Source organism: Scleropages formosus, chromosome 2, assembly GCF_900964775.1.
Source record: "Scleropages formosus chromosome 2, fSclFor1.1, whole genome shotgun sequence".
NCBI lineage: Eukaryota > Metazoa > Chordata > Actinopteri > Osteoglossiformes > Osteoglossidae > Scleropages > Scleropages formosus.
In genome coordinates, this window is record NC_041807.1 from 34,341,668 (window position 1) to 34,368,823 (window position 27,156).

Here is a 27,156-nt window from a genome sequence, read left to right on the forward strand (position 1 = left end):
AACATTATGAGGTGTTTTTGTGCTAGTAAAATATTTAGACTACTCCTAAAATTATTGAAAAACTTAATTCATTAAGTTTATTTTTCTTGATATATGAACGTGGCAGTCATCATTTAACATTACTTTACTTAGTTGTTCTTAGCCTCTACAATTTAGTGGATAATTTTTGTAATAGGTTTAATTGTGATATGGCCACGATTATTCATTACACATAGTAATATAAAACTGAATATATGAAAACTTTATTCAACAAAAATTACAACGTGAAAATACTAGTAAATATGTAGACTGTAATCATGCCAAAGTGCTCTCAAAGTCTTCACTAGTGGACTATGGCGGTGCCACTTCCCACTATGCCACTGCTTGGAATGCACTGCACTAACAATAACATAAGAGTTTTGACAGAATAACAGTTTGCACAAATTAGTTAATTTTTCTACGATTTAACAACTTAAAAACAAACGCTTCGAAAATGAATGATTACAAGATTAATACGCGATGCTGATTACTCTCAGCAGTTCTAGAAATGCTGATCACTTGTAGGAATGGCATTTTATTAGCTTTATGTTGTCAGTTTCCGAGGGTGTTTATTCCTTACAACAGTCAAAATGTGCATGCTACATTATGTGAAAACTTCAAAGTGAGAAACCTTTAAAGACTAGTCATGTCATGTTTGTAAACGTACGTTCTCACCGTGTATCTCATGGGAATTTTGAGTTAAGGTTTTATATATATATTAGCAAGCACGGATATACAGTTGTTACAGCAGTTTTTACGTTGAAAACATTGCATAGAATTTGCATTGGCGCCTGGCAGCGTGTTCTCTAACGCTACGGCGGTATGAGGAGCTGTCCCTTCAGCACCACTACCGCGCAATTGCACCCGCGACAGCGATCGTTCTTCCTGCGGCGCACTTTACCACGTTCATTCCTGTCACCGTGTACGATCCACGGCATGAATGAAGATAACATATTTATTTATTTAGCGGACGCTTTTCTCCAAAGCGACTTACACTGTTAAGCTGCAAACAGTTAGTTACTTTGCCATTTTTACAGCCGGGCGATTTTACTGTAATTTTAGGGTAAATGCCTTGTTTAAGGGTGGGATTCCAACCAGTGACCTTTGGGTCCAAAGACAGCAGCTATAACCAGTACGCTACCAGCTTCCCCCCTATAAAAAAACAGCCATCTGCCACGTCGCTGCCGACCCCCGCCCCCCCATTTCACACCTTGGCACCGGAACCCCCGACTCTAGGAGTCCGGCAGCCTCGTGTCCAAGACGCAAAGATTACAGACGTGCGCCGCCACGTCTGAAAAACAATGAGAACACATTTACTCATTCTTCTGATTCGCTTCTCTAAAGCGACACACAATATTAAGTTACCTACAACTATTTACCCATTTATACAGTCAGGTAATTTTACTGGAGCAATTTAGGGTACGGCAGGTGAGTTTCGAGCCCTCGGATCCAAAGGCAGTAAGTCTAACCACTCAGCTGCCCGGACTTTCCTCTTTTACCACTTTCATTTTACTACTGAAAAGGAAATGGAAGTATTTTCGTAAAGTATATTCGGTGATTTCTGGTAAGTTCTGAGACATGTAGTGCATACACTATGCGTTCAAAGTACGAGGGAGAAGGAATCCTTTCATGACCACCTTGAATTTGATCATACCTCTGGCTGACGTCACCCTCAGCATCACAGAATCCCAAGTTCCGAGCCAGCCCAAAGGAGAACGTCGTCCCCGCCGAACAAGATCCTAAGGCCAGAAATGTATTGTAATAAAATAACATCGCCGTTCGACGATGTAACTGTTATGGTGGTACTCGTTAACAAAGGCTGCGTTGATTTATGAAATGTCTCAGAGAAGCGCTCACACCGTTTTTTTTTTTTTTTTTTTTTTTTCTTCTCCCACCCAGTGGAGAACAGGACACGTTTACCAAATTGACCATGAACGCTTCTTCGTTATTCCGTCGCCACGTGCCGCACTTCCAGTAACGCAGACATCTTTGTGCGGATAGCAGTTTTAAATACTTAACGCAAAGAACACATGAAAGAGCCACCATTTCAATTATTCCACCCCAAGTCTGAGCCACTAAGCATGTGTGATTTGGAGTGGGCACGATCCTCTTCTCCAGCGCCCATTGGTTCAGGTCTTGTCAAGTGGTTCCTAAATACCCCATTTGACCAATCACGAGTTGGCGAAGCTTAAGAGGAGGGGTGTTTACCTCGGGGCTGAAGCGCATTGCATCGTCTCGTTGTCAATCATCCCGTTTGACCAATGCACGCCCAGCCTTGGCCGCTCGTGTGCGATGCTCCCACCTCCCGTGGACTGTCCTCGCCGTGCACGCGCGTGGTCCCCCGGTCGCGGAGAGGAGGAGGATGTGGCGCGCGGAGGGGAAATGGCTGCCGAAAACAAGCCGGAAGGTAAGAGAAAAATAACGCGATTATTGTGCAATTTCGAGACAGAACGTCACGTGAATGGTATTAGCTCAAGTAGTAGTAATGCAATAGGGAAGGAGGGCGCGGGGGAGTGGGGGAGCTTTTGAAAGTCATAAGGTCCGACATCGATGATGGTAAAAGCGAGGCAACACACACAGCACCGTTACTGCTAGCGAGCTCGGCTGCTAGCTGTGTGCGTTCAAATCATCATGTTGATGATGATGATGATGAGGAGGAGGAGGAGGAGGATGTGAATAACAACACAGTCTCCAAATGTACCGTTTGTTCGATGTGCACACTGACTGAGGTGGCAGGAGGCTGGCAGGCGAGCTGACTTGCCTGGCGTAAGGAAAGCAGCACTAACTTGAACTTCTGTCCCTCAGCCAGCTAGTCCGTTTTTTTTTTTGTCCAGTCCAGGTGTCTTCTTCTTGAATCTTGTTAAATACGGCCAGGGAAAGACATCGACATGTCAGCTGTAGTGTAAAAACTGTTGCCCCAAACGAGACGAGAGCGAGTAAATAAACCACGCGCGCGCGCGGTCCTGCCGCCACTTGCAATAATATTGTATCGAGCGTCGGCATCGTAGCGTAGGATCATGGAAAGGCAGCAGCTGAAGGGAAAGTACAGTCACCTTGGTGTCCCCAGAGTAGTACTACAGGAGAACAGAGAGGATCCAAGCATCGGTGAGGGACACCATTGAGGACCGTGTTGCTGGCTGGACCCCTGGCTTGTCGATGTGTTTTGGACCACTGAGGAGGATCAGTGATTCTGGCTGACCAGCGATGGATCGTCCCTCCACACCTGCGATCGGTGTGCTCCCCTTCACCTGGATGGAGCAGTGCTTTTGTCATGAGTAAAGGACACGAAATCAAGCACGCAGATGAGGCATCAGGGTTGTCGAGTGGCATCGTTGTGGGTTTTGTTTTGAAGTGAAACACATGTAGGGTCTTAAAATGGTAAAGGGCTCATAACAGAGAGAGCAAGAACTGGCCGGCGTGACCCCTGGAATAGTCGGTGGAAAGCCAATCAAAACAGTTTCATTCCCGTTTTTCTTCACTTGCATGATTATATCAAAATAGCAGTGCAGACATGTCACTGTAAATAATGGCTCTGTAGTTAATTCATAATCCAGTGTATTTACCCATATTTGTGAATAACGTGTGTGGAAATAGCACAGCGTTAGGGTACCTTTTGGGTCAGGGTGGAAACGTCATCATATCACACCTTGAACCTGGACTCAGTTGACTCATCGTGTGGTTTACAGACCACGTAATCCCAAGTGTAATGTAATCCTCACTGTTTTTGTAGTTCCATGTTTTTAAGCAAGTGTCTCACTAGATGAGTAACCACGAGGTGGCGAAAGAAAGATATTAACTTGTAAAAACATGGTATAAGTGGATGGAAGTGATGATGCAGAATTCACCGTCATCCAAGCAAATGCAGGACTGGACTCGCAAAGTGACACCGAGGCACTGGCTATAAAACTATTTCAGGACCGGAACACTGACCACATTCCAGCTCTCACTGCACATATTCCTGCCATCATCTCGTTTCGACGTCTCCTTATATTAATGTTTGAAAGAAGTGGACCAGAAATGAACATCTGTGAAATTACAAGGTTTTTAGTAAGATCAGTAAAAGCTGGTGAACTGTGCACCTTATTGTATGATACCCTTAATGCCATAAGCGTCGCAGTGTTAGGAAACGTGAGGAAGCGTCAATAGATGATTTCAGTGAAGAGTTGGAAGATTGAGATGAGACTGAGGAGGGATTTGTTGATGCTGGCGAGGCTCCATCGGGGGGCGATGTTGAGCTGTGCATGTGAGGGGCTCTCAAAACATGAGCCGCTAATGAGGGCATATACTGCTAGAATGTAAAACAGACCTAATTGTATATTTTGTTGTTAATAATAGTGTGGTTGAACACACACAAACATGCATACAGACATAAGCACGCATAGTTTTCCACATCTGCTGACTTAGTGTTGTGTCCCTTTTGCTGGGTTTTCCTGCTTCGGAGGGCTTTGTAGAAACAATGACTCGAGTCTCCCGTGGCAGGGAGGTTAGAGTTATTTCGGGCATTTTTGTGCGCTCCATGAGTGGAGGAGGTGCATGTGATGCATGATTCAATATAGGCAAATTGACTTCTCCACCGCTGAACGCCAAGCGGGGAACAGACGGCTGCTCTCGGAGCACAGCCGCTCTATCCAACACCAGCCGTCCCCTGTCCACTCAACACCCAGTAGTGTAATTTTCTGCCTTTCTGAGCGGAATAGGTCATAGGAAGTAAACACAGTATAAATAATACAATCTGCTTCCGTTTATGGGTTACATTTGTTTGTTTACATAACGTAGTGAAGGGAGAGCAAAGTCTGTAATTTAGACTGCCGTGACCCTGTGTCCTTGAAACACTTAGACCGCCATGTGGGGAGGTCCTCTGAGGCTTCTGTGTTTGGCGACTAACGTACGTAACGGACAGGTTTCCCATCGCCAGGCCCTTACAGGCCCCTCCACTCTACCTTACAGCACATACCTCGACCCTCCATGCCTCGCACCACGGGCCATTTCCCACTGGCCCTTGCTTCCACATTCGTGGGGTGTTGTGTGCAAGAGGAGACGGCACACTTACTGGCATCAGCTCCCCACGCTGCATTGTCAGAGCTGCAGCAGACACACTTGATTCAGTTCCTGGAGGATAATCTCCTCCTCCTTTTCCCAACACACACTGCTAGAGGAGTTTGATCAGCATGGTGGGATAGGGGTTGCCTGTTACTGGTCCACGAGAGCGGCAGGTTCTACCTTTTTTGCTGTGCCTTATCCCTGAACAAACTTGCAAACGCACATGTTGTCATGATTAACCTCAACACCTAGTGTTTCAGATGTTAGTAATGTTTCTATTTACATTTAGAGGTGGGAATTGAACCTGCAACCTTTGGGTCCGAAAGGTAGCAGCTTTTACCACTACGCTACCAGCTGTGTAATGTAATGTTTTTTTAAAAAAAATGCATTTTTAACATACTCTTATCTGCTACCTGTAAGTAGAACTTTTTTTTAAAAAAAAACTTGTTTTGTAAAATATAGCGAGGTCTTTTCTTTTTAAGAACAGATACACTGATAAATTTTCACAGTATAGCTGATGTCACATTATTTCTTTTATACTAGAGTTATGCCAACAGTATTGTATTGTCAGTGGGCATGTGCTTTATATATAGATGTACTTATAACATTAGAGCAGTATTAAACTTTATTTTATTATTTGCTCCTTAAGATTTATGGAACCACGATCGAAGCTCAGCTCGCCGAAATAGATACGTATCTTTAACAAGATTAGCTTGTCTCAGAAGGTGTTTAGGATTGATCTGATTGATTAATTCCGTTTCCTAGAGATGAATGGCACGTGCTCCAAGACAGATCCCACAGCACAAGGGATGAGCGTTTGTAGCATAAGCTCTTGTAAGGACAGGCTTGCGCGTCTGGCAGGGCTCCCCATCGTCATTCCCAGATTTGCCTTATTGCATTACAAATCTAGATCCCGCTCGCTGTGTCGGCCACGCCGAGTGAGACCGCTCAGTTTCCGCTGTCGGAACAATGAGATGCACACTAGTTGTTACCACATCTCCCCGATTCTGCCGGGACTCGTGGAAGCGGAGCGAGTCACTCGGCAATTTTAACAAGAAGACTGCAACTTAATGAACGCAAGCTCGCCACCTTTATTTCTTTGTGCTTTGCTCTCCACGCTGGTTTAACTATGTGCGGTTATCCCTGCCAGTGACATGTGCAGCGGATAGCCGTAACGTCACAATTGCACATGGCGGGCATCCTCCGGTAGGCTAATGACATAAAAATTTGGGAAGCATGACATTGCATATGCGGGTGGGGGCGGGGAGGGTGAGGGAAGGAATGACAGCAGTAGGAAAGCCCTTTAGGAGAGACATTCCTGTTTGCATGGGGGATACTGAAACACGAAATACTGGAGATATGCTTCTTTTTTTTCCTCGATGTCCTTTTGTTCTGCTCTCTCTTTGCCTCCTGAAGGACTGAAGAAAATACGTAATCCGGATCGAATGTACAGATCTGCTGTGTGTTATGCCGGCCATGTTCCCCCTAAGGGCGTGAGCGATGACACAGAGATGAACAGTAAGAGTTTGTTATTAATACTGCATCCATGGTATTGCTTGAAGGGGCCACTAGCTGGGCAATCTATTATTCATTCATCAATTCATTTATTCTCTTCTTGATTTCATCCCTCTACATACGCACACACACACAGTGGCACAGCCCATCCACTAGAAATTATGTGTGGAGCTTTGCGCTTTTGATTGAAGTGTCTGGTTTATAGGGACACGCTGTCAATACTGCACACGTGCTGTCATTAACTAAGAGGGATAGCGAAAAGGTGGAAGCCAGGAGATAAGGGCTGGGCCGGACCTGGTGGAAACAGTTTGTCGCTCTAATTTAGCCCTGACCATTATCCATTGTATTCACCCATAATTTGTCAGGGGAAGAAAAAAAAAAAAAAAAGCATAATTGGGTTGTGCTTTGCTGTATTCTGACAAAATTGATTTGTGTAGTTTGAGTGTAAAAATGAATGGGTCTCATTTTAAAACGTTTGTTAAGTTATAAAAACAGGGAAGTCTTGATTGGTCCATCACAAATCATGTTTATTCATGTGGCGGGATGCCGCTGTGTACCGCAGCAGTGTTTTGGAAGCAGCAGAATGTTGTCATGCCTAATCAGCACAACATATACTTTAACAATTACTGAAGAATTGGTTGATCTGGATAATTAAGTGAATCCCTGATAGATGTAATTCCGAAGAAAGTAAAATCAGATCCATTCCCCTAATGTTACACTCTCCTGTTATGCTTCGTAATTAGTAATCTACGCTGCTTCAAAGTGGAGTGTTTTAATGAACGTGCTTTTAGATGTGAAATAGGAGGCTCCCGTGTGCTCGTCTCAGCCTGTACGGTAGACTGTACGTGTCGGAAGGGATTTTTTTACAATCCGAAACCGCTTTAGAACTCGGTGGAATTACACCGCGGATGTTTTCGTTTCAATTCCACGTGTTGCGCTGGTGGTTGGGTTAGCGCGCAGTCCTTGAAGGACTCCCTAAGCGTTGCCGTAGGGGCGTGCTACAGGTGCGAGTAGGCGCGTGGAGCTAGCGATAGGGGGCCGAAGCGGTTGAGCGACTGTGCTTATGGTGTACTCTAGAAGCTGTTGGTTCAGGCTGTTGTACCTTTGACAAACACCCTTCTCATCAGTCACGTTGGAATTTGATCCAGCTCTTAGAGAGTGAGATAACAGTAAAACTGTTATTCAGATGTGAGGCTCTGGAATGATGGAACAAAGGAAGAGAAGAGTAAACATTAGTACGATTGTGGGAAGGTGCCGGTTTTCATCACAGCAAGATCGTTACGGGTTGTGACCTCCAGTGCAGGTGTTAATGAACTGCTATGTTTTGGAGCTATTTCATAGAGTTCAGATAGACAACATATCACGCTGGTGTCTTGGGAGTTTATTGTTCTTTTTGTTATAATGGAAACGTAACAATTCCGTGTTCTCTTTAAACCTGAACTCATGCATTTTACGAACCCTTGCTTTCTTAAGCCCTCACAGTTTAGTATTTTCCTTAAAATATAAATGGGTGGCTTCGTTTTACAACCCATAAATGAGATGCTTGTATGGAAATTACAATTAAACCAGGTAGGTGACATAATCTAGGTACGGAGTTGTGTAGAAATATCGATTCTTGTTGATGCTCTTAATGGGAGCTGTCATAAGGTATACATTCTTAAACATTTACTACAGCTTCCCAGATTTTTTTTCTTTCTTATTTGAATTTCTAGGAGACAGCACTAATTGAATTATTTAATGTAATTAAGGAATATGTAAATGAATGCTCCGTGAGCCTGTTTTAAGTAACCCAGATATAGGAATGCAGCCGTTAATAATGTAGCTTTGGAGAACGTGTGGAAAGATGATAGCTGTGGTGTCCTATACCCAATAGTCACACTGGATACTTTCCTTCAGTGCCATACCCGATTGCCCATCTTTCTCTCTCAGCACATCCTTTACGCCATAGCATGCTTGGTCACCAGCATGTTAATTACCCAGCTACTGCATCTTAGCTGGCAAACCGTAATGTTACTGTGATGCTTCGCTCATGTTGGTTATTTCTCCAGCTGTGGTTGTGATCGCCTAGCAACAGTGCGAATGTACGTGCAGAGACTGCATCTTGACTTGGGTGTTTCAGTGCTTCGGAATCAGGCCTCTGGTTCATTGAGGGACTCCGTCAATCTCACTTGATGTGTATGTGTGGGAAATCAGACTTCTCACTTTTGTACCCATTTGTGGTCTGCAGCTGAGGTTAGTCGGGTTATTTTCCAAAATAAATGTAAAGTTTATTATCAGTTGCAAATAAAAGGATGTAAGGAGCATTGTTTTTATTTCTTGATTTTAATATGTTGTTTAAGATTTTCAGCAGCATTTCTTGAAGTGGGAGTCACAAATGACCAATTTTTCCGTTAGTGAAGTTTCTTGGGTCCCGTCTCTGCATTTCTGTGTCTGTTTTATTTTTAGCTTTTATTGGCTCTTTTTAAAGTACAGAACAGCACGGTACATGACGTTTTACTGTTTTTTTGTGAACTGATTGTGTGTTTGTTTTGTTATTACGCATGCATAATGATTAATTCCTTGTTGGTTTGTCTTTCGTTTTTTATTCTTGGTTGTTTTGTTGACTTATACATATTGTATGGAAATTGTTATTTTTGTATTGGTTTATTTATGTAGTTTCGTTTTATTCTGGGTAATGACAAAATACTTTTATAACACCTTCATCTTGTAATCCAAGGATTTTAATATACCTTTTTGTATAATGGAAGACTTTCTTTGTAATTGTAATAATCTGTAATTGAATTATTTTTTTAAATACAAAATCCCTACTATAACTCAGATCGGTTCTGGGTGAGAGTGGGTTTTACATGTTTTTTTTTTTGGTAATTGGAATAATGCTGAAAAGGAACAACCTGGTCTCAGAACTTGGAGATGATTGTAATTTTCTTTTCTCTCAAATGATGATGATTACTTTGACTTTTTTTTTTTTTTTCCCTCCCCTGGACTTTTGTGGTTTTGCACATGTGTTTCTGTCCTTGGCTCTTCCTTCTAGCTGAATTGATCCAGAGCTTTTGATAACATCTACCTCCACGATTTTTGCTTCATTTGTCACCAACCAATTTGGAGATGCTCAGGAGTGCCTGGAGGTATGGGAGATCCCGGCTGCAGATTAGAGTGATTATAAATTCAGTGGCGAACACTTGGCCTGTGCGTGGTGTAGCGGTCAGTGTCTTTGCAATCACTGCCTTATTAGAGGTTCCAACAAGTCTCAAATTAAATTGAGTCGCTAGAGGTTCAGGAGGTTCTTTGAGGAGTTTATTGCCCCACAGGACTGTCTTCCATCCCTGGGTTCCCTAAAAGCCTTCCTACCTTAACAGTGATTTCACTAATCCTGGACAAAGATAGCTAAAAGTTTTTTCCATTTATAATGGATCACACCAATGACCTTGTGTGCTCCATGGCTCCCAGCTGTAGATGTATTTTCTTTTAAACTTGGATTTTTTAAAGAGAAGCTGTCAGTTGCTGATAGTGTGCTTGATTGTAGTGGTGGGCAAAGTCAATAAAGACGTTGTGGTTTTAACAGTAATAATTGGATTATTTCTCTCACCTATCTCCCTTTGGCACTTTACCTTTGAAGGTGATCTCAAATTGAATTAGAATTGATTGATCAGTTGTGGTAATGAATGTGAAACTAAGATTGGAACTGACTTTCGGTGAATTTGTGTTGTAAATTGTATTGAGAGAAACAAGAGCAGAATCTGTTATGCTTAGGACTTTTGCTTGATATCGCTGTTGCTTCTTTGTTTGCGCATAAGTGAAATGATTTGTGCTGAAATACCTGAGAATCACTGCTCTTCTGAACATAAATGTTACTGCGTTGATGTATTGTCTTTATTCATCTTGCCTTTCTCTCTATAAAGTCTTGCATTGTACGATGGTTTTGTATTTCCGTGAACCGCCACAGTAGACAACAGTTAAAACAAAAATCTGTTGGGTTGACAGTGCACACAGACGGAGACAGAGGAGAAAGGCTTTGTGTCAGGGAAAGTATCGATTTAAGATTTGTTTTCGTCAGCCCTCTCAAGTTTCATGACCTATTCGTGTCTCCAGGGTGGGTCCTGCACAAGTCGGCATGACCAATATTGTTGGCGAATGGGGGAAAAAAAACTTAAATGCTCTCCTTCATGGAAAGAACCGATAATAATCCCCGGATCAGCTTCAGATCAGCACTCTTGTTTAGGGCCTTACAGAGGCCTGGTTAAAGTCTACAGGAAAACAAAAAATGACTGTAGGCTGTCTAGTAAATCACATATTATTTAAATATACTTAGCCTGGGAGGTTATGCTGAAAGCTAAGCCTTCGTAGCTACTAACACAATAGCGGATAACCTTGAAGATGTAATCTTGCACGGCAGACCCATGTTGGCAGCATTTACAGGTGTTTATCTGACCTAAAAACAGGCAAGGTGCACCAAGAGATCCATGAAAAAATAATACACACACCAGTATGTGTATTAGGTCAATTTTCCTGGAACATTTTGGATGGCAGTCTGTTTCCAGCAGTACACACAGAGGTTAGAGCAGGGCCTCCAGTTGTTAGTTTGTTTGGCACAGCAGTGCGTGTGAGAGGACCTCTTAGTCCCAGAGCAAAACCAAATGATCGCCGCATCACCGCGGGACGTTTGCAGCAGGGCCGTGGACACGCCTGTCCATGTCTGCTCCGCTTCACGTGCTCAAGAACGTCAAGCTGTGCCCGGACTTCTAACGAGAGGACCGGCTTGCGGGTCGGTCACGAGCTGGTCACTGAAGCTTGTGGGGGGGGGGTGCCACGTACAGTACACGCCTCGTCGTGGTTCGGCTTAACGTGGTACGTGTTGTTATAGGGTCGCTGGATTGTTTGTTGCCCAAGACTTTTCCTGCTCAGGTCCCTGGAGATGAATGTTGAGTGAAGTGCTTAACTTGAATTGCTTCGGTAAGAACGCACATCCGCACAGGTGAAATTTCAAGGTATTTACGTCACCACGGATGGAATCGTCTGAAAACATCTAAAGAAAACGGACGCACGACAGATTTCACGTTCGGCCTTCCGCGTAACTCTGCAAAGGTTGGCAGCTAAATTGCTCTTATTATTACAGCTAAATTACAGTTATTGTTCATTTTTACTGGAATCTGGGCTGAATTATGGTAATGTCCAAATGGTGGCTTAGCTCAGGGAGTTAAGGCTCACACAGTAAGAGTTTCTACCCTGGATACTGGATTTTCCTGTCCACCTCCAGAGGAGCAGTGGAGAAAAGAAACGAGCTTTAATGGTAGTCGCTAATGCCGCTGCAGGTATGCCTAGGCGCTACATGCCACACGATACTCTTTTCGGCCCGTGCGCGGTGCCGAGGAACTCCTTTCTGGACGCTGCCTCCTTCCTCTCATCCTGCATGTGCACACCTTGAGAGGCATCCGTTCAGAGAGGCGCAGCGGTGCCCATTATTTCCAGCAAAGCACGTGCACCTTATGTCTCGGGTTGGGCCCCCTTTTGGAAAGTTAATCAGAGCTGTTATTAATTAGTATGGCACCGTGCCTCTCGTGCAACATTTTATGAAGAAAGAGATTTTTTTTTTTTTTTTTCATTACTCAGTCATATGAATAACCAGTTATTTTAAGGCAGGATGAGACAGGTCCAGAGCCAAGCTTAAAAGCAGAGTGCGCTGGCCTGAGCAGTGGGTATCATAAAGTGGACGGCAGCCCATAGCAGGGTAGCCACCAACCCACGCGCAAACATACACACATACACTAGGGGCAATTTAAAGTTAGCAATCCGCATGAAACCCATAACTCTGCACCGTGTGAAGAAACCAGAGCATCCAGAGGAAGCGCACAGAGCACAGGGAGAATTACTCCATGCAAACTGGATTGGGATTGAACCTTCGCCTGAGCGGGCAACCCAGGTGCCGCGATAGGCGTTGGCTTGAGCTGCTGCGCTGCCGTGCTGTCGTGCCGTAGATGTCTGAACTCGTAGATTGAAAAAGGGTTTTGTTTCCTCGTGACTGTCTCAAAAAAAGTTTTGAACAGGGATGTGTGTAAACTGTGAAATTGACATGGACCGCAACAAGGCACTGGGCAATTTTACTCTTGTCAGCTACTGCTCGCCTTCGCCAATATTAGTGTCTTCTGTTGTTAACTTTAAGGGAGTGTAATAGTTTTCTCATTGTTTGTCTTTAGCAGATTTCTACAGTTGATAATGTGCACCTTTGTTGTGTAAAGTGATTCAGGTTCACTGGCTGAACATTATGAAAGACTAACTTGCCACCTGCATTTTGCAGTGTAGAACTTGGCTCATCAGATGAAGGATTACCTAAGATTTTATTTTTATTTCTTCCATCCATCACACTCCCATGCGAGATGTTTGCCAGACGTAGATTCAATCAATCAGATCTCTTCAGGTTTCCCACCCAGCCGACACGTTCGCCGCGCCATTTGTCACTGCTCAGCGTTTGAGCTGTCATTTCAGCAGCACTCACCAATCCCCCACATATGGGGAAGAGCCTTTTAAGACTAATCGTGGGATCTGCTAAAACTGCAAGAGCAACATGAATACCAATGATGGGAAGACACATAAAGTGCATAACTGGCAATCAGAATATGCAACACATAAAAAAGGGGTTCAGTCTTTATCCAGCTGTATCTCAGCTAATGGGTCTCAGTCTAGCTGGGGAAACAAATCTGGCTCACAAGACAAGGGAATAAGAGGGTTTTTCTAGAACATTTTGTGTTGGGTATCAGTTAGACTAAGTGGAAACAAGCCTCCAGAGGGAGGCCTGTTTTGCCGACCCAGCCAAGGGTGATGTCATCATTGAGATTGTCCTGAGTGAATTATGGTAAAATTTTTGTTTTCTTATTGATCAGCGACAGTCTCGATTATGGGATGTGCCTGCATGGGATTGATTACAGCAAGTACACGATCGGGGCAGTGGCTCTGAGAAAGTTTAAATGTAGGGAAGACTTTTGTCTTGGGTTGTAATAAGTTTAATATTTGGAGTCCACAAGTGAACGTTATTTTGTTAGAAAGTCTGTTTTCTTAGTCTTAGCGAAGTGATTTTACTATCATTTTTGACTCCTATTATGAGGTAATATGTAAGTCTTATGTACTGTATTCATCTTATTGCTAATTTTTTTATACTTTCACCTTGAATACAGTTTCAGTTACAGTGGACGATGCTCTTTATTTGAACTTTGTTGTTATACCTGGGATTTTTTAAATGAAAGCCAGTGTTCAGATATGACCTATTTGAAATAATGGCTTTGTTTAGCACTGGACATTTGACGTATTATAACATCAACATGTACTTTCACCTTGAGGAAGAAAAAAGTGGTTGTTTGTCAAAATAATCTTTTACTCAAATCAGATGTATTGCAGATAGATCCCATTTGTTTTTTCTTTCCCTTAGAAAAATAACATCCCAAATACTGTTCTCATCTCAGTATTCCCAGTTGTATCTGTATAATAGTTTTTAGCTTATGAAACTTTTTGCTTTCAGTTTGAACATTCTTGAACATTGAATTTAGTTCTTCATATCTTTTCTTTGTGCTCTCTTTGCTCCCTCCTTCTTTTACTTCTTACAGAAATATTTCTTTATCAGGCTGCTCGCATCCTCCTGTAAATTAATCTTTGGTCTCTCTGAGATTTTTTTTTTCCGTTAGTGTCATTGCAGTTTTTCTTCCCTCTTAACCAGTGTAAACAAATCTACTCAGCACATTTTATTGTTTGCTCCTCCTTCATTATCTCATGCAGCACCTCCCCATCTGTACTGTATCTTTGTTCATTTTTTCCCCTCAGTTCTCCTCTCTTTGCTGCTGTTCAATGAGATCATCGATTGTGATCTTTTGCGACCGACGATCATTACATTTGAATGTTTGTGAGGAAGGTGTCTCTGCAGAAACAAAGACGGAAATGATTGCGGATACTCGGCTTGGCGCTCGAAAGTGCTGACAACCCCAGAAGACATTTGTCTCGCCTACTCTCAACTTTTGCATTAGCACAACGTTTTTTTTCCAGACCCATCCTGGGTGTCTGTATGGGGAGTTGTTTGGATGTTTTGGTCCACATTAGGTAGTGGTTCTATCTAGTTTAGAACTGCTGCCTTTGGAACCAAAAGTTGCAGGTTCAAGCCTCAGCTCCAGCTGTAGTACCCTTGGGCAAGGTACTTACCCTACATTGGTCCTGTAAAAATTTGCCAGCTGTATAAATGGGTAAATAATTGTAAGTGGATTAACATTAAGTCGCTTTGGAGAAAAGTGTCAGTTAAATGAATAAATGTAGTGTTGTGGGTTTATCTGTTTTCATGTGTGTTTTTTTTTTCCTTCATGTCATTTGACATTTGTTGGTACTTGTCCCTCTCGCTGACCCTAAGTTTTGCGCAACTATGAACTTAGTAGCATGGTGCAGAAACAGATCTGTTCTTTTAACACTTCTGTATGCATGCTATAACTTATACTCTTTTTAAAGGGAAGAGAAAATTGATAGCTAAGGAGGTTCAGTTTGATGTCAGTTGATTTTTTTGACCTTGGCATTTTGGCGCAAATCTTTCATTAGTAATGGAGGAAACGTTATCAGTGCATAGAAATACGAATCTTTGCATTGTTCTCGGGTCAGTTATCTGTGGTGTTTAAAGCCCTCGTGCCAGTGCTATGGATACATGAGTGGCACCCATGTTGGGTTTGAAGGAGGTTCACGTTGACTTCTAAAGAAAATCCGTGAAACTCAGCCTTTAAGAACTTTACCACAATCTCTATGGAGACAATTATAATGATGCCATAGTGTAAGAAAAAGGAATACCATGTGCCGCTCTGTATAAGCTAACCCTGTTATGAACCAAGCTCCTGGAATAATAGGATAGTTGTTGAATTACTGTGAAAAGAGACAGCCTTGTCAAAACATCCCCCACTTAAACATTTGCATAGATTTCAGGGGATTCATACAAAAATAGCTGTGGTAAAAAGATGCGGGAGGAAGCTGTGTAAACGATATCTCTGTCAGTTTTGGAGTGCAACAGCATTTTTTTTCTTGTGTGAAACTGATGCACATCTTTTTAAACTGATGTAACTTATGTTAATATGTGGAATATAGTGATTTATCACTTAAAAGTCCAAATTTAATGGGGGGGGGCATTATGGAATTGACAGTTGTTTGCACTGCACAATATCTGTTATACACATTTAAGGGTACAGATTTTTTTTTTTCTTTTTTTTTACTAATTAGTTGTAGAGCAGCACTGAATCACAGCGACACAGGGTCAGAAATAGTACATCGAGAAATGGAAAATACAACCGCGGAAAAAGTGGTTCCGAATTTTTCCAAAAAAAAAAAGCATGGTATATTTCAGCAAATGGAGAAGTTTTGTTGCTCCGGTGCTCTTTTGCAGGAATGTGGCACAGAGGTTTTTGAGGAAGTACCTGCAGTACATACAGAGCTCCACAGCAATTAGCAAAGCAAAAAGACATTGTTTTTTTTTTTAAAATTTCAACACGATTCTTCATTTACTTTGGTATAATTTTTGGAGGAAAAACAGTAATGTGTTCGTTATCCCCAGCCATGTGGATTGCTGCTGCTCTTGGCTCAGGGTGGCGTGAATGCTCTACTGGTCTCTGCTGGAAAGTGACTGGGAAATGAACACAGCCGCAAAAGTGGAGGAGGGTGGGCATACTGTGCCCCGGGGTAATCCACAAATTATTGTACATTTCCTTGCTTCAATCCATGGGATGTGCTGCAAGGGTAGCTTCTACTCCTGTGTGCACATGCAGAGCAGGACCAGCAAGTCCCCAGGGCTGAATATTGAGCATCTTGAGACGTGGGAACCCTTGATGCAGACAGATGTCAATAACCCCAAAGTGTTTCCATCTATCCATCTGTCTGCGGCATTTCTTGGCTGGCTACATCAGTACACAAAAAAAAATAGGTGTGGTCTTTGAGAAATGCGTGGGCAGCAGGGGAAGTATCTAACAATAGAAAGCAATTGTTTTCTTCTACGGTCAGATGAAGATTGATTGAGGGATTGGCAGTGAATCTGATGTAACGGTATCTGGAGTGGAGGCCTCATGTTTTTTCATTGCTTACAAAATGTTTTTGTTATTTTCAGGCCTGCTGAACTGTACTTTTTATCTTTTTTGTGTGTGTTAAGAAAAAGCTGAACAAACGTTACAAAGAGATGTTATATGCTTAGATGACATCATAATTCTGTAACAGAATACTAAATCTGTCTCGTGCTCAAAATGGTTTAATTTTACTTTCTGTTCAGCTGCATAAAGTTCATATTTCTCTGGCATGCATATTTCTATCAACACGCAGATGTGAACACGGTCTCCTCCCCCCCCCCCCCCTTAACTTTACCACTGTTGCCAGCACTGGCTGCACATGCAGACACATGTACACTACCATTAAGCAAATGGCTAAACGTTCAGTTAACGACAGGTTTGAATTGATAAGCAGATGTAGCCGTTGGTAATGCGCAACAACGCAGCCCTGTTACGTTATGACAGTTTGGTCTTAGCGGAAGATCTGTGAGGGAGAAGGAAATGAAAAGAGCAAATTAAAGAGTGTGGGAATTGGGGCTGCAGTGTTAGAGGTGCGCACAGATTTACTATGGGAAGCCTCTGCTGTCAGCAAGCTCTGAGTGGAGAATGAGGTAGGCAAAAAGGAGACACTTAATGTGTGACTGGACATTTTTATATGTATTTGTGTCCTGGACTTTTTGTTTGTTTTTGGAGGGCGTACGATGAAATGTTTGACTTGAACTGGAAGCGTGGTTCAGATAACTGTTACTACTGAGCTGTTACTAATAAAGGCTGAACCGATGTACTGCATCACTTTGCTGTAATCGCTGTTCCCTTGAGCGCACGTTTCCTGTGGGATTTCTTGTGCATATGCATGTATGCTTGCGTGTGCATGTGTGCATATGTGCATTTGTATCAATGCATGCGAGGTGTGTGTCACTGAAAAAGTGGACTTGTGCAGCCCTTTTTAGATTGTCCACAGCCCTTCTCCCAGAACACAACCTCCTGGCTTTTGTTAACTCGCCCGCATTTCTGTGCGGACACTCTCTCGTTTCAGATGAACACGGACATTTGAAAATATACCTGCCCAAAAAGCTGCTTGAATGTCTGCCAAAATGCTCTTCGCTGCCGAAGGAGAGACACAGATGGAACACGAATGAGGTAAGAGCTGCATCCCACTGTGACAAGGGTGGGGGTTGGGGGGGGGGGGGGAGGCGAGACGGGGGTGGGGCTGAAGGGCTGTCAGCGTCACAGCTGGGTACCGTTGTTTTCATCGCTCTTCTTTCGGCAACGCTTGTTTTGATCGGTTCAGTTTTGACGAGCGCTGTTTTGATCGGTGCTATTTTCATTAGTCCTTTTTCAGTCACTGTACACGGCTACCTGTTTGCGCTTTCTGAATGTCACTTAGATTCTCCCTCTGCTTTGGGGCTATTTGTGAGAGGCCTACACAGTTGGCTTTGTCAACAAGTATAATCTTTTTTTTTTTTTTTAAAAAATTGTCGGAATATACTTGCATTATTTGTCTTCTAGCAAATCAGTTTGATCGTAATTGCTTTTTATTGTCACTTTAGGACTGATTAGAAAGATATTTTGCTTCCTGTTAACAAGTCTGAGTGATGAGGAGCTTGGTAGTCCCAGAAGGTCTGTGGTCAACCTATCGTTACATAATGTTGGTATGAGTGTTATTAGAGTTTTACTGCTCGCGAACGTTACTGTGTCTCTTTGATTCAGTACAATAGGGGTCTCACTACCAACGTGCTATCATCAGCTCAGTAATAAAATACAGGCGGTCTCCAACTTACGCTGGGGTTACGTTGCGCAAAACCCATCGTAAGTCGAAAATGCATTTAATACACCTAACCTACCGAACATCATACACGCGATGGAAATTACGGGTTTGCCGCCTTCATGCTAGGCAATTATCTTGAGTTTCTCCTCAAGAGTAACTGGCCTCCTCTTCTTCCTTCCACCTGTAGCAGGAGACACAGATGGGCATTTCTGTGGCATTTCTAATTCAGAATTCAAAGTATGGTTTCTCCTGAACGTCTATCGCCAGCTCGCCATCATAAGTCGAAACATCGTAAGTCGTGGAGCATCTGTACTGAGGCATGACTTACATGAGTGAAAGGTGGATAATTTAATCTATCTGTAAACGTTTGGAAATGTTTATTATATTGGCTCGCTTTTCACAATAAAAAGTAGCAGTTGTGTGATGCTTTAGGCCCGATTGAGAATTTATACGTTGCACAAAAATACCGTTTGGTGTACTATTTAGAAAATTTATGTCCTTTGAAAAAATCCGAGGCAGTTTTCTTTGCCTGCCCTTGACCTGTAGGCCAACTGTTTTGAATGAGTTCACTTCTTCATCTTATTCCTCCTACTTTACCATTTAATGGAAATGAAACGATGGTGCCCTTGATTCTCACATTTTATTTGCCATTTATGTTCAGCCTGTTATGTGATGTAGCACATTTCTTGCGGGACCGGTGAGAGATTGGAACTAAATATTATTTAGCTGCTCGAAGCTGGAGGGATTTTAAATGATTGCTGTGGCAAAGTTTCTCCAAGGAAATTCATAAGCTGCTAGAAAAAGGCATTGCATTTTTAATACAATTGATCGCAATAAAGCGCACGCAGTTTCAGCACATTAACTGGCAGGCAATGGTATCATCAGAGGACAGGAAACAAAGTAAGCATCCATTTTTTTAATAATTCCAAAGTTCTTAACGGTGTTCCTTCCTTTTTTAATTAATGACATTCTCCTCTGAAACTTATTAAAGAGGTGGAGCTTTACAGCTCAAAGAGTGTTGAGAATCCCTCAAAGAGGACCGGGGGGAAATAAAAATGCCTGGCACAACCCACATCATAACTCACTTGTCACTCTCGCATCAGTTTTGCCCCCCCCCCCCCCCCCCCCCAAACTGGTGATGTTCCTTTTTTAAGCTATATTTATGGATTATTGTTGAGACCACTTTTTTGATGTCGGTTTCCTTTTCTGGTGACAAGTTTTGTACAGCGTAATGCCGCGTAAGAAAACGAATGGCTCCGAAGTATACTTTGTGCTATTCTTCTGTATTTTGGCCTGAGGAACTGAAGCAGTTGGAAGTGCTCAAGCTTGGTTTTGGTCAGCCAAGGGTCCGTTCTCCTTGTGGGAATATTGTGAGGTGGCTAGCTGAATATCATACTTCACTGCAGCTCTCACTGGTTTCAGTGAAACATGAAATAACTGCACGCATGGAATATTAAAGTAATATATAAAATACTGCACATATGATTAATAATTCATGTCTAGTTGACGCCTTTGTCCGAGGTGACTTGCAGTGCTAGAGAAGCGCATTTTTAGCGATTTACACATTTTTCCAGCAGTTTTCTCTTATTGTTTCAACAGGTGTTGAATCTGAATGGGAAAGTTCAGATTTGCGGCATGATTTTTATATGGGCAACAAACATATTGTGCTATTTTTATGGGTACGTAATTGTCAGCAGCTTCTCTTTGCACGAAGCTAAAAGTGTACGTGGCCTTGGACAAGTGCGTGGCGTGACGGAAAAGTGGGGGTAGGCTTGCTTCACCATCTCAGCACATCTCTGATGTGACATGATGGGTTAGGGTTGGTGTTTGCCACAACAGAGGGGGCTCTCCTTTCTGCTGCAAGGCAATGGAGAGATATAGTCAACATTTACCTTGGGACTGCTGGCAAGTCCACCTTTATCATCTCTTTAACAGTGGACTTTCCGGTAACTGCTGGGAAACCTCACGGTGCTCGACTGGCTTTTTGAGTTGCAGGTTCTTCTAGGTCTGAACTATATAACAGTACGTTGTTACCTAACAAAGTCAGTAATATGTATTCATCTGTCATTAATATGTTTGTCATTTTTACTGACCTCTGTTCAGAATAATGCAAGACATCTCCCTGTATCCCACAATGCACCCCTAAGTTCCCTAATCTGAAATATGAACCTGGCAGGAAGGGAAACGGCTTCTCTGTAGAAGGGCTTTGGTAAAACCACTCATATCTCTGCACCATGTGCATTGCAGCGCTACCAGTTCTGCTGCGACCTGCAGATGGCAGGTTCAGAGGGATTAAGGAGGTCTTGTTGTTGCTGATTGTTGAAAGTGAATTCTGATTTATACACTGCCTATGCCAAAACGGAAGTTCTGCATACTTAATTTTTTTTTTTTTTTTTTTTTTTTGGCTGGGCTTGAACTAGAATAACTTTTTCAAATGTGATACCGCAGTGTTTGAAGGTGCAGTGTCAGACAGTTTTCAGATGTATATGTTATCATTTTTCTTCCAAGACTATTCCTGCTACTTTTAAACCAGAGTTTAGAAGGGGATTTGTAAATGTTGCACTGACAGACAGCGGTCCTGGCCACTCCTTCTTTATGTGACTGACAGCAATACCTGGAATAGGGTTCTTAGGGCAAACAAGTCAGGATGTGGCCATTTGACAGCTCTAAGTGGACTCAGTACTCAGTGAATGTCTTTGTAATGCAAACCATTCAGCATGGTTGGCACGGGCAATAGGGTTTGATTTTTAGATTTGTGGTTTTGGCTCTTTCCTCTACTGAAATGGGCCGTTTTTCCTGTTTAACTTAAAGGATGTTCTGTTTTTTCTTAAAAGATTTTTGATTCGGTTTATTGTTACTTGAAAGGGTACTTTATTTTCGCTTTCAAAAAACATTTACTTTTTTTGGTTGAATTAAAAGGAAATTAACAGTTTTCACTCTCACCCTCTGCCTCAGTTCCCAATGACCCTGTACACTATCTATGCCCCCGTGTACCACAGTACAATTTTAGTGCCATCATATGAAGAGATATGATATCTACACACAGCGTAGCCGATTGGTTTAGAAGATTCCCTGAGTGGAGTTTCTCCCTCTGCAAACTTTAGGTGGAATATTGTCAACGCTGGCATTATTCACTGCCGTACATCTGTGAAACTTCAGAGTTGTCAAATACTTAGAATAACGCGTTACATAAAGATGAAGCCCTCATCGATGTGTGTGATTTCAATAACAGTTTACCCATTGAAGTTTTCAATCCAAAGAGACAGAGGACATACTTAACTCTGCATGTTCTCAGTCCAGAGGGCTTAAATGACAAAAAGAGGTTCAGATGGTACATATTTCAGTCTTTTTTAACAAGCATACATGATTCTCCAAGATGAAAAGCTATAATGACAAGATTAGTGTTTTACCAAAGCTATATGTGGTTGGATATCTGTGAGTATTATGTCTCTTGAGTTTTCTCTCCCGTGATTGTAGTTTTTTCTTAAAAATATATTTCCAGTTTACCAACACCCTTATGTGCATTTACAGCAAGAGTGTGTCCAGGAATACATGTCCAGTGTTTGCTGAAGAATTACATAAAATGCGAAAGACGGAAATGCTCCCGGCAGTGTATGGGCCATGGAGGGCAGGAACAGGCGGGGTAGGTTGCGATCTCACTCCAGCTTTGAGCTGCTCGCTCTCTCTCTCTCTCTCTCTCTCTCTCTCTCTCTCTCTCTCTCTCTCTCTCTCTCTCTCTCTCTCTCTCTCTCTCTCACACACACACACAGACACAGACACAGACACAGACAGACACACACACACACACACACACACACACAAAATTTCTAAAAGTGCATAGAGGTTACAAAGGAAACTTCACAATGGACTGATGACTTACTTAGTAGACAACTATGAACACTCAATTTTTTCTTTAATACTAAAGATGTGATAATAAACTTAAAGTTAAGAAGCAGTAAATAAGATTTTTCTTGTAATGCTTTCCGGTAATAGAGCAGCACAAATTCTGTATTTAATATTCTTTGGAAGCTGTGCGGGGGTGCGGTGGCGCAGTGGGTTGGACCGCAGTCCTGCTCTCCGGTGGGTCTGGGGTTCAAGTCCCGCTTGGGGTGCCTTGCGGCGGACTGGCGTCCCGTCCTGGGTGTGTCCCCTTCCTCCTCCGGCCTTACGCCCTGTGTTGCCGGGTAGGCTCCGGTTCCCCGTGACCCCGTAAGGGACAAGCAGTTCTGAAAATGTGTGTGTGTGTGTGTGTGTGGAAGCTGTGCATCTTGGCACATTGGTATGGACTGGCTCAAAGCAGGGCTGAATACACTTCTGGTCTGTCTGTCTTCTTATTGTGGGTACAGATTACAAACAATCTTGTGCGGTTCACAGGTGCCCTTTCCAAGGTACGGCACTTTGTGCCATTTTGCTTTCAGTGAGAGGGGTATGAAATATGTAGTGGCCTTAAGATGAAGCCAGACACAAATCCCTCCTGGAGGCGCGAGCTCTAAATTCTTCTCAGGTTGGAACCAGCAGTCTCCGTCTCTCCAGTGTGCTTCTTTACGATGACCTTTATAATTTGCTGAACATTCATGTTGAGATTTAAATCTCTTTGCGGAAGGAAACGAAATGGGGACCACTTCATTCCTGCTTCTCCGACATTGACGGAACTAGACGTTCACTCTGTAGTGCCCAACCGTAGCAGGATCTCAGCCTGTGCTTCTGCCCACAGCAAGGGTACAGTGCCTGTTCTTCTTTGTTTTATTGCTTCGAAAGCCTTCATTTTAGGATTTCTTTGTTCTATCAAACTATTCTACTTGGTGTTTTGATCTGCAGCTGAGAAATATTCAGATTTTTTTAAAAAAAGTCTTGTGAAATGCTGTCCTGAAAGACAGTGAACGAAGCAAGTCCTGTGTTGTCAAAGTCTGTGTTGTTCAAACAAAGGCAAACAACTCACCCAAATGAACCCGAGATTTTTCGGACTGTTTCATACTAGAGGGCCGTGCCCCACCTTCCAGATTGATGCTTTAGGCATTCGAAGGCATTTGCTGTGTTCTCTTTGCTCTGGTCAGGCTGGATATTGAAATCCTCTCTGATTATAGCAGGTCATATTTGATCTTGTTTTATGAAGTTTTTTTCATTCATTTCTTACTTTGATAAGAAATCATTTGTAATTATTTTTCCAAGAATATATTGTGCTCTTTGGGATTCTCACAGAAAGTTCCCCTACCCCTATTCAGGTGATTTTTTTTTAAAATTTTTTTCCACAGTGCTTGCAGGCAGGATTGGCCCTTATTTCCAGCAGCCCTGCAAGATTAGCAGCTACATATTATACATTTCTCTTCATATGAAGAAGTCCTAAATTTCATCAGAGGCTTAAAAAAGCCATTGAAAATAATGAAAAGAAGATTCAAAGTAATGGCTGGAATCTTAGTCCTAATCAATATCAACCCATAAAAGTGTCACGGTCATATTACCCAGACTACTGTGCAGACATAACTAAAGCTCCGGGAAAATCATTAAGAGGGTTGTACATTTCTGTGGTTTATTCTGATGAGATGCTGTTCCTCTCAGTTAACTCATTGTCACAGTTTGGCCAGCAAGGCGCAGGAAAGCAGTACAGCATCACCGTCGAGTGGTACAGCACTTAGACCACATTCCGATTACGGTAGCGATCAGTCATCTGGAGTAAGTAGAGCCTGCTGTCCTCTCCCGTGTTGAAGCGGACACTTCCTGCCATTGGCTTGGGGTAATTGAGCTGAGGTCAGGGGTTCGAAACAGAAGAAGCAGTTGTTTTCCTTCCCACATATATGAAATGGGACTTATAGGTTCTGAGAGATAATTACTGGTGAACGGAACAAGATTGATGCAGGCTAACGCGCACACACGTGCGTGGGCTTTTCTCCGATTTTGACCTCATGTACCAGAGTACACTGGGATACTGTTTTTAAACCAGCTTCTTAAATTGTCGTTTCTTTGTAAAATCAAGCTCTGGAGTGTTAGCGTCACGCTTTGTCACAGTAGTTTAAAAATGTAATAAATACTGTAAAACAAATGAGCCTAATGACTGGTGCTCTTGGAAGTTTTGTTTCCGTTTCCATGATTTTTACCTTTAAACACGATTTGTAAGCTCGGCAGAAATTCAGCATGCTCGGATGAGGCCTCCGTATCGACGTTGGTTTTCCGCGCCGGTGTTTTTACTTTTTACTAAGGCAGGATCCCTCAGTGCTCCCACGGTTCTGCTGCACGTTCTTCTCTGTAAAGCCCGTGGTCCAGTGATGTAGCTCCCCAAAGGGAACGCGGAAGGGTTCCAGACCTTTGCTTCACACGGCAACGTTGCCGTGTAGCGGAGATGTTGTTAATACCGAGGCTCTGAGTGCTGGGGTGCACTGGCTCTCCTGCACCACCTCACTGAGGACTACGCTCTGAAATCTATTAGGGCGGAAGAACGTCTTTTCAAATTTTGAAGCAGATTAAATAGACGGCGGTGGTATTGATCCAATAGACTTTGGGAAAAGGAATGAAACTTTTTTTTTTGCTTTCATCCCTGTTTTTATGTTCGTTTTGATTGTCTTCTGTCATTGTTTTCTTTATTCCCATCCACCATATAGTGCGCTCTATGATTTGTAATGCGTATCAAAACCTACTCCCATAGTTCCAGAAAATCATAAATAAGGTAAATGAAGTAAGGAAATGCCAGACCTGGAAAGGCAGTGCCTGCAACTTTCTCTTTTCGCTGACAGATGTTCCCACGAATAAACTGCACATTTATATATTATATTCTCAGGAGTGCAGAGCAGTGCAAGCGTGCTCTGTGTGTGTAAGTGTGCTATGAGCGTGCTCTGTGTGTGTGCCTGTGTCTTTGTGACCTTTTCATAGAAAAACAATCCTGTAGGGGTCTGCGGGTTGGTGTGGTCCTGCAGAGCAAGCCTGGCATATCAGATAAGAGCTTTTTATCAGAGCTGGTGAACTTAATTGAGAATTCTACAGCAAAAAAAATGTCAGTGCGTACTCTGAAAGATCGCATTCATTCACTATCCATTCCGCCTCTGTTTTTTTTTTTATTTTTTTTTACATATACCGTTTGGAAAAGGATCCTTGTACTGCCACAGGTGTAGTCTTTTGATTACCCTGTCAAATATTTTGCAGTTGTTCTTTACTTTCCTTTGTTTCTTTTCCAGTGGCACTTTGTCAGATGGCGGAAGCCCCTTTCAAATCAGCTTAAAACACTACAATGTCTTCATCGTCATCGACCGTACTTAAGTGAAAACGAACCTACAAACGCCGACAATCGGAATGCGTGTTTCTGCACCGATAAGGTTTGAACGCGCGTCAGCGTTTCCGTTCGCGCGCACACCCGTTGGTGTGGGCATTATGTGCTCTGACATTACCTGTGCTAGAAATGGCTCTCTGTCTAATTTTAAAGCAGAAGTTGTCGAAACGTGTGTGTGTGTGTGTGTGTGTATGTTGTCTGCCTGCAAAAGCATCTTTTGAAAGGTACTTTCCTTTAGGCATACGTATTCTTCTGATGTATTTCGTCCTTTTCCTTGTCTTTTTTTTTTTTTTGTCTATATTTTTACATTTGCTCTCTGACTGTTCCCGCCACTTGTGAGCCTACGATGGAAACAAAGGTGTAACCTAAGCAGACCTGCAGTATCGGTCATACTGCTGACGGGTAATCGGCTCCTGATCCCACACGGGTGGGCCGAGCGAGTCTCCGTCCTCCTTACAGCCTTAGTCTGTGGGATTGCAACTCCAGCCCATCACCCCTCCTTCCAGCCTCCCGCCCCCTGCTTGTAAGCCTTATGGAACACAGACATTGCTCTGTGGAAGCTCCTGAATCCATTATAGCATTGCTGGGATTAAAGCTTTTTTTTGTAAGGATTAGAATGATGCCGATTAGGTTGATTGAATTATTCATACTAAAAGAACCAGGTGTCTGATTTTTAACGTTTTATTTAAATGCATGTACGTGGTTGTGGAAACAAATTTAAATGACCTGTTCGACTGTTGGCAGCGAAAGCACTCCGCCGTATTCGAGGGTGCTTGCCTTTGGAGATTTAACCTAATTGACCTTAACGGTTATATTTGATTTAAATATTCATTTGAGCACCTAGGAGGGACAAGTCCTGCAACCGTTAATTACTCGGTCTAAATGGCAGATAGTTGTGGAAGTGTTCAGTAGGTTCTCTGGGGTAATCAGCACAACTTAAAGGTCATGTTTATTTGTTTTCACAGAAGAAACACTTTGCCATACCCCAGATTTCAAGCAGGTGTTTCCACACCATGCTTGGAATTTGAAGCATAGCATTATTACCACGACAGACTATAGTCAACACCCTCACAGATGTCTGCCTGTTTGTTTTCCAAATTGTTCATTTTACCGTAGTGTTATTGGCAATATTGCTTATTCACATATGTCTAGCTTTTTGTTTTTGATATGATTCAAATTATTATTCGGTCAAGCATATGAGCATATAAAACCCTCACGTTTTCTATTAAGTACAAAATATTATCATCATTTGAGGTATTACTTGAGTCTCTTTTTGTAAATTATTTCTTCTGTTATTTAATTTTGTTTTGATCCTTTTTGCTGAGTTCAGTGGTTGTTTGTCATTTACAAAATGCAACTGTGCAGAAGATCAATATTAGCAAAAGAGTTTGACAAATACCCAAACATGACTTTTATTGCACTTAAAATTGTAAATGTGAGATCTAAATCACAACCAACATTTTAATTTGAATCTTGTCTTTTGGGAGGTCCAGTCCAAGCAATGAAAAAATCATTTTCTA

General features: G+C 42.5%; 1 protein-coding gene across 7 annotated transcripts in view; it reads left to right on the forward strand.

The window, feature by feature from the left end:
- The first annotated feature begins 2,363 nt into the window (after nt 1-2,363).
- Nucleotides 2,364-27,156, forward strand: part of LOC108933484 (calmodulin-binding transcription activator 1-like) — a 288,342-nt gene continuing 263,549 nt past the window's right edge. For 6 of the 7 annotated variants that reach the window (XR_003798268.1, XM_029259181.1, XM_029259182.1 and 3 more), the window contains exons 1-3: nt 2,366-2,425; nt 6,475-6,576; nt 17,650-17,753. Coding sequence is in view for 6 of the 7 variants with exons in the window: in XM_029259181.1 (XP_029115014.1) it covers nt 2,401-2,425; nt 6,475-6,576; nt 17,650-17,753 (231 nt within the window). In the remaining variant the exon portion in view is untranslated. Of the gene's footprint in view, nt 2,426-6,474; nt 6,577-17,649; nt 17,754-27,156 lie in introns of all 7 variants that reach the window. The other variant, XM_029259174.1, reaches the window with a different exon arrangement.